At 37.5% G+C, this 7451-nt stretch overlaps 1 protein-coding gene across 1 annotated transcript in view; it reads left to right on the top strand.

Moving 5' to 3' along the window:
- Positions 1–173: 173 nt before the first annotated feature.
- TMEM39A (transmembrane protein 39A) overlaps positions 174–7451 on the top strand; it is a 33121-nt gene continuing 25843 nt past the window's right edge. Inside the window, exons 1-2 of the mRNA XM_003763609.4 lie at positions 174–382; positions 4310–4495. Of these exons, the coding sequence (XP_003763657.1) occupies positions 4383–4495 (113 nt within the window). The 5' untranslated portion in view covers positions 174–382; positions 4310–4382. The remainder of the gene's footprint in view (positions 383–4309; positions 4496–7451) is intronic.

The raw sequence follows: 7451 nt of genomic DNA, 5'->3' as shown, positions 1-7451 counted from the left end.
ACGCAGGCGCGAAGAATGAGCGCTCGGGATGGCTGCAGCCCGGAGATCTCCGCCTCCCTCCGAGTGTTTAGTTTCCGGGGGCCGCAGAGGCCGGCCTTCAGGCGCGCCGCTGACGTCATCACTGCGCGCTGCCACGTCTCCTCAGCTCCGCGGCAACCGGGGCTGGTCACTGCTGACTGGACTGCAGCTGGGGTCTGGCCGCCGGGCGTCCGGAGACAGACCGGCCACCCCTTTTCGGATCTCTGTGAGGCGACGAGGGACAGCAGGCCTGGAGCGTCGCGGTCGGGGCGGGGGAGGGAACCTGTCCGCCCGCCCCGGGGACAGCCCGTGAAGCCATCACCGCCTTTTTGGGGAACCCGCCCCGCCGTCCAGGCCTCCATGCGTAAGTCCCAAGGCCGCTGGCCGCCTGTCCCGTCCTTCTCCTCTTCTCTTTCCCCCTCTTCCTGCTCAGGAAGAGGCCCCGGCACAGCCTCCCTCCGGGCCCCTTCTCTTTTCCTCTTCTTTTCTCACCCTTTTCTGCCTTCTGCGGCTTGGAACGAGAGAAGCCCCTTCACGAAGGAGGGGGCCCGAGCCCTTTAAACTCCCTCCATTCGCCTCTTGTGTGTCAGCCGTCCAGACTCCCGAGGCGCCGACACGGGAGTTAGTAAAAGTCAGCTGTGACGTTTTGGAAATCTGAGTTTCTCAGACGCTTTGTGATGATTCTGGAACCCTAAAAGCTGCAGCAGGAGGAAACCTGGCTTGCTCGCCCCGCCCGAGGGCCCGTGGAGCAGTCAGTGTGATGGGAAATTTCAGTTCTCCTATTTGTCAGTCTCCCCAAACTTGTTAAGGATTCAGTCTCACGGGATTGAGAGGTCTGTGTTGGGAGGGGCATTGGGGGGTCCTAGGGGGCCATCACGGGACTAGAGTACCACTCACATATGGAAAAAAAAAGTTCCCCTCCACCCCACCCCCCACCCCCCAACATTACCGGACAAGGAATTTTCCAACCCGTGCTTGCAGATCTCTCAAGGAGAGAAAACTTATTGTCCCCAGTTGCACCCTGTTCCAAGTTTGGATACCTCCGATTGTTAGGGATTTTTTTTTTTTTTTCCTTTTCCATCCCCTTTCTAATTTACCTAGTAAGATTTTATTATTAATACTTTTCCACACTGTGAAACAGAAGTTCTTTTTGTGCCTTGGACCTCTTTGTCAGTCCTAGTGAAGCCTGTGGACTACTTTTATATGAGTAGATACGTACTTAAAATATGCATACATATTACATACCTAAATTAAACAAGATTACAAAGGAAACCAATTATATAGAAAAACAATTATCAACATATTAAAACAACAGCAACTCAAAAAAACTCCTGCTATAGGATTGGAATAATTTCTTCTACAATTGAATGTTTCTTTTCCCAAGCAAATTTTTTAAAGGACTTACTGTAAGAGAATCATTGGTTCTGTGCTGAAGGGGACTTGGTGGCCATAGATGCCATACCTTTTTTTTTTTTTTTTTTTTTTTTTTGGAGAAAAGTTCGTCCATTGTTAACAGTATTTCATATTTCTATGACATCTAATTTTTGAAAGTGCTTTCTTATCTAACATATCAGGTGATTCTCAAAGCAATCCTCTGTAAAAGATAAAGTAGATAGAACATAGAATTTTTTTTTTCCCAGAGAAAACTGAATTACACTAAAGTGATTTGACTAAAGTCTTAAATTCAATTAGTAGTGAAACTAATACTAGAATCTTTTGATTCCTCATTCCAGACCCTCCAGTATATAAGTAATTCCCTGGGCAGTATACCAGCCCCTTCATTATTTCAGTTAATTAAAAATTAAATGATAAATTTGTAATATATAAGTATTATCTTGTTATATTAAATTGAAGGTTGTATTTATGTTCTTTCTAGCACTTAAGCACCTACTATATGCCAGACACTATCCTGGGATTTAGTACAAAAGTGAAAACAGGCCTTGTCCTCAAGTATACATTCTATCAGGATACCTATTTGTATGTAGGATTGAATAAAATATACAAAAGAAATAAAAAGAAATTTTGGGAGAAGAAGGTGGAGTTAATGAGAGAGGCATAATCAAGAGAAATGTTACGCTGGAAGTGATCCACAAGTTTTTTGAGTTTTGAAGAGAACTAGGGACTCTGGGAAGCAGAGGTGAAGAGAGAGTACATTCTAGGCATGGATCTTGGCCCTTTTAAAACCACAGAGCTCAGTGTTGGGAATGTTCTGTTTGAGGAACAGCAAGATAACCTGTTGGGCTGGACAATAGAATGTTTGCAAGAGACTAATGTATATAAAGTTGGAAAAATAGGTTGGACATAGATAGTGAAGGGTCTTTAAATGCCAAGCAGAGAAGTTTGTTTGATCCTAGAAGTAATAACTAGGAAGCCACTGAACCTTATTGAGCAGAGAGATAATATGATCATTATAACATCTTTGCTTTAGGAAAAAGTCCTTTTGCAGTTGTGTGTAGCAGTGATGTCAAATTCAGATGAAAATGAGGGCCACTAATATGTACATATGAGTCTCTGTGGCTTCATATTGATGTATTTTAAAAATACAATGTTCATGCTTTATGGTATATATTTTTTTTTATTTTGTTAAATATTTCAAAGATTACATTTTAATCTGATGTGGCAGCATTTGGAAATGTTATGGAAATAGTGTTGTGGACTGCATACCTGACCTAGGGGGCGTGGTTAATATCTCTGACATGGAGAATAGGATGAAGAGAAGTTTGAGGCAGGAAGGTCAACTTGGAACTCACCCAGTGAAAGGTGATAAGAATGAACCAAAGTGGTGACTAGGGTAATAGAGAAAAAGGGGATAATTGCAAGAGATATTATAGATAATTAACAAGACTTAGTAATTGGTTGAATATATAGGGTGAGTTTGAGGAACTGAAAATGCCTCTGAAGTTGCATTCCTGAAAGACTAGAAGATTGGTGTCATTGACAAAAATAGAGAAATTGGAAATAGGGAGAAGTGAGTTTTAGGGGATGGGATGGTGAGTTGTGTTTTGGACTGTTGAATTGGAGATGCCTGTGAGACATCCATTTCCAGAAGTTCACTGGGAGAGAGTCAAGGGCTGGATATATAGATCTAGGGATTATCTCCATAAAGATTATAATTAAACCCACGGGAGGAGATGACCTCACCAAAGAAGAGCTTGTAGAGAAAAGAGAACCTGTGACAGAGTCTTGAGATATACCCACAGTAAGGAGGATGATCTAGGAAAAGAGATTGAGAAGTGATTATTGTTTGGAGTAGATCAGAGGAAATGATATAACACAAAGAAACAGAAAAGAGTATGTAGAAGATGTCAAATATTGCTGGAAAAGATTTTCAGATTTGGCATTTGATAGATTGATAATTTTTTCAGGAGCAATTTCAGTTGAGTGATAAGGTCAACCAGATTACAAAGGGTTCCAATAGGTCCCAGCAGTTTGGCCCTGAAAGGAGGAGAGATAAAGGAATAGCTTCAGAGAGTGATAAAGCCAAATGAGAGTTGTAAAGCTCTTTTTTGGGGGGGCAAGGGGGGGAGGAATGTGTGTGTGTGTTCTTTAAAGAATGGAGGAGATTTGAGTGTGCTTGTAGGCATCTGGGAAGACTCCAGTGAAGATTGGATTCAGTGGAGCGATGGAGAGATTGAAAATTAGAGAAAGGAAGTGGTTATAATTGCAGTCTCCTGTGTAAATTTGAGGTTTTTGGAATTAAGAATACTTTGTAGGATTAGCCTTAGTGAACTTTTTTCTACAGACTTTTCATGCAAATACCTTAGCTCAAAGTATTTTCATATACATCTCATTCAATTTTGTAAGACATTTGTAATTAGAAATAAACAATATCAATCATTTTACATTGAATTAAATGAGGTAGGAAGATTTATTTAAAGTTTTCTAGATAATGAAGTAGAACTTTTATCTGAGTCTTCTGGCGTCAGAAGGATGAATATTGTTAATACTTCCATTAGACCAGTGCTTCTCATAAGTTTTGATCCTTTGCACTTTTAAAAGTCATTGAGGATACTAGACCTCCCTCTTCCTCCATTTTCTTCCTTCCCCCCACCCCTATCTGCCCGAGAGCCTTTATTTATGTGGGTATTAATATTTGCTGTATTTGACATAAAAATGTGTTAGTATTATTGTGAAAATAGTTTTGACCGTAGGGACCCTGAGAAATGCTATATTTGACTAACATAGCTAAAGAATACTGCAAATATTTGGTTGACTTGTCTTAAGAAGCTTTTTCTTCTTTCTTTGTTGCATTACTCTAAAGGAGTAAATTTATATTTCAATATTTCTCCAGAGGTGGAACAGGTTGGAAACCACTGACTGGGTCACAGCTGCAGGTGGCACTGGAAACATTCTGGTTCCTGGACATGCCCGGTGGAAGGAGGGGCCCCAGTCGGCAACAGCTCAGCCGTTCAGCTTTACCTTCTCTACAAACCTTGGTTGGAGGAGGCTGTGGCAATGGAACAGGTCTAAGAAACAGGTATGGGGAGAATTATGCTATATGCTATTTGTAATGTGATAAGATCAGAAGCCATCAGGCTGCAGAGAGGTATTTTTCAAAAATTATTCCTGAATCGCACTGTTTGAAAGCTTTGGAATATTTTTAGATTGCCTTGGGTATAGCAAGACTGAAGCAGGGGAATTTCATAGGATTAAGGAATATAGTACCATCTGTTTCTTGGTTTAAAAGAATATATGAGTATCTAGGTGGTCTTTCTAGCTGTTAGCTTTTTGACTTATTTCATTGTTAATTTGTATCTTCATGAGAAAATGGGAAATGTGGAAGAAAATAGTGTGATATTTTGCAAGAAATTAGGAAATCAGGTTATAGATATTAATAGGAAGGAAGTTGAAAGTAATGGCTAGCATGATGTCTGGAATTATAGGCTTGATTGCATTGCATTGAAGTAAGAATTGCCCAAATTTTTCTTTACTAAAATATCTTAGCAACAAGTGAGTTTGAAAAACTGTTTTTACCAAAATTTTTGTTTTAATAGTTTGTATTCTAAAAGAATAAATGATTTAATTTGTAAGCTTAATTTATCTCTGTTATTCCTGGTTCTCAGTAGCATGATGATTAAGAATTAAGTGTATTTTTAGCTACCTCGTCAAGAAGTTTGGTTGTGTAGCAGTGGGTGGGGATTCTGTTCTAGGTTCTCCCTAATCTCTTTTTTAATCTGTCATTTTTGCCATCTGAGCAAAGTTATTACTTGCTTTGATTTAAATCAGCATTTTAATTCTAAAGCTTATTATCTGACTGTTAGCAGCCTCATTTTTCACTTTTATACAGTATAAACCTTATACTCTAGCCAAACTAGTCTTCTAAGTATGCCCTCTACTTGATTCCTTAAGTTTTGTCTAAGCTTTTTTACATCACCTGAAATGTATTATTATCTACAGTATTTTTTTTTTTTAAATTTTGCTTATTCTTCAGGAAACAGCTGAAATCTCCCTATCCATTGCAGTCAGAGGTGTTTCCCTCTGACTTGTGAATAGTCTTGTATTTTTGTATAAAGCTGCTACTTAACTTCTTTATTAATTTATCATGTGTTTATGTTTTGTCTTCATACCTACAGCTTAAATTTCCAATAAGCAAAGATTGGGTCTTATACTTAATAGACTTTCATATTATTTTTCCTAATACTTGCTATAGTTTCTAATTACTCATTTATCAAAACAAAACAAAACACCCCTTGAAAACAAACAAAACAAGAGCTGTTTTTAAACACTGAAGTAGGCAAAGTTTTTGCCTTTACCCTAGGAAAACCCTGACTGAGTTTTATTTCTTCCTTTGGATCATTGTACCATGTGGTAAAGAATATGTCTGAGATATAAACAGGGCATAAATCCATTTGTCTAATCTATTTTGACAGTCTTTTTTAGAGAAGGGAAATATGCGATGTATCTCTTGGAGTATTTGAGGGAATTTTCTAATGAAAGTGGTAATCTTGTGGTTTAGGGATTTGTGTGTGGGGAAGTTGTTAGTCAAAATTTCTCTTCCTTTCTCTTCTCTCTTCTCCTTTTATATACTTAATTTATTTTGTAAAAGACTTTTGACTTATACTCTTAATTATTATATTATCTTTTTTAACTAGCTTTAATTTTCCCCCCTCTTGTTTCTGACTATATTACCTATCTCAGTGCTGCTACTTTAGTTGGTCCTTAGGGATTATTATTCTTTTACTCTGAGTGACTGAGGAGTTCAGAATGCCTCTGAGATAACATACCTTCTTTACTGGAAGATAAATGATGCCATTGACAAAAACTGGGAAGTTGGGAATAGGGAGTGGATTTTAAGTAATAATGAATTCTCTTTTAGACTGTTGAATTTTGAGACATTAATTTCAAAGTATTCAGGAAATAATTGGTTTACTAAACCAATTTTGTGGACCTTTTCTTCTGTTATTTCCTTCTGTCCTTTTCAGGGGCCAGTTATAGTATTCTTTTGATCTTGTCCCTTAGGGGAAAAGATGGGTTCTGATTCCTGTGAATTTCTAAAGTACAGAAAATTGTCTTGTATCAATTCAATAGTGTATTGTGATTTGGAAACTTAATGTTGGATGGGCAGTCTGAAACTGATCCCTCTTTTCTAGAAAAAAATTTCTGAAAATACCATCCTCACATGACCCAAGCTTTTTGCATATTTTGCAACAACTTTCAAGTCTCTGAAAATTATCTCATTTTGTATAAACAATTGGAAACTTGGTTCTCTATGTCTGCACTCACATTCATAAAACTTACTGACCAATGCTTAGTATAGAACAGTGATTCTCAAAACTTTTGTTTTCAGTATCTTTATCCTATTAAAAATTATTGAGGATATCTACAAAGTGTTTTTGTTTATCTGAATTATATTTATAGACATTTACCATATTGGAAATAAAAGCTGTTTTTGAATTTGTAGACCCTCTAAAAGGATTTCAGAATTTCATTTATATATGAAATATAAATAAATTATATTTATAGACATTTACCATATTGGAAATAAAAACTATTTTTGAATTTGTAGACCCTCAAAGGATTTCAGAGATCTCCAGGATTTTCTAGATCATACTTTGAGAACCACTGGTATAAAATATTTCACTATAAGAAACTAGCAAGAAAGGCAAAATATTGGTCATGGAAATATGGTTATTTGCTCTCCCTGGGTGCATAAAAAGGATACCAATAATCATAAGATCATAGATTTAAATCTGGAAAAAAATCTTATATCTGACTAGATCTTTGATTTTATAGATCAGAAAAACTGAGACCCATCTGGGATATGATTAAGTTATACAAAGTTCTTTTAGGAGTAGATAGTAGAACTTTTTGTTATTTATACAACAGGGGATATTTTCAGAGACTTAAAGATTATTCATAGGACATGAAGAAGAGCCTTAGTTATGTGAAGAAAGTATCTTCTGAGAGGATTTTACAGAACAGGCATCAATTTT

Source organism: Sarcophilus harrisii, chromosome 3 (genome assembly GCF_902635505.1).
Source record: "Sarcophilus harrisii chromosome 3, mSarHar1.11, whole genome shotgun sequence".
Taxonomy (NCBI): Eukaryota; Metazoa; Chordata; class Mammalia; order Dasyuromorphia; family Dasyuridae; genus Sarcophilus; species Sarcophilus harrisii.
This window is presented reverse-complemented; position numbering and strand designations above follow the sequence as displayed.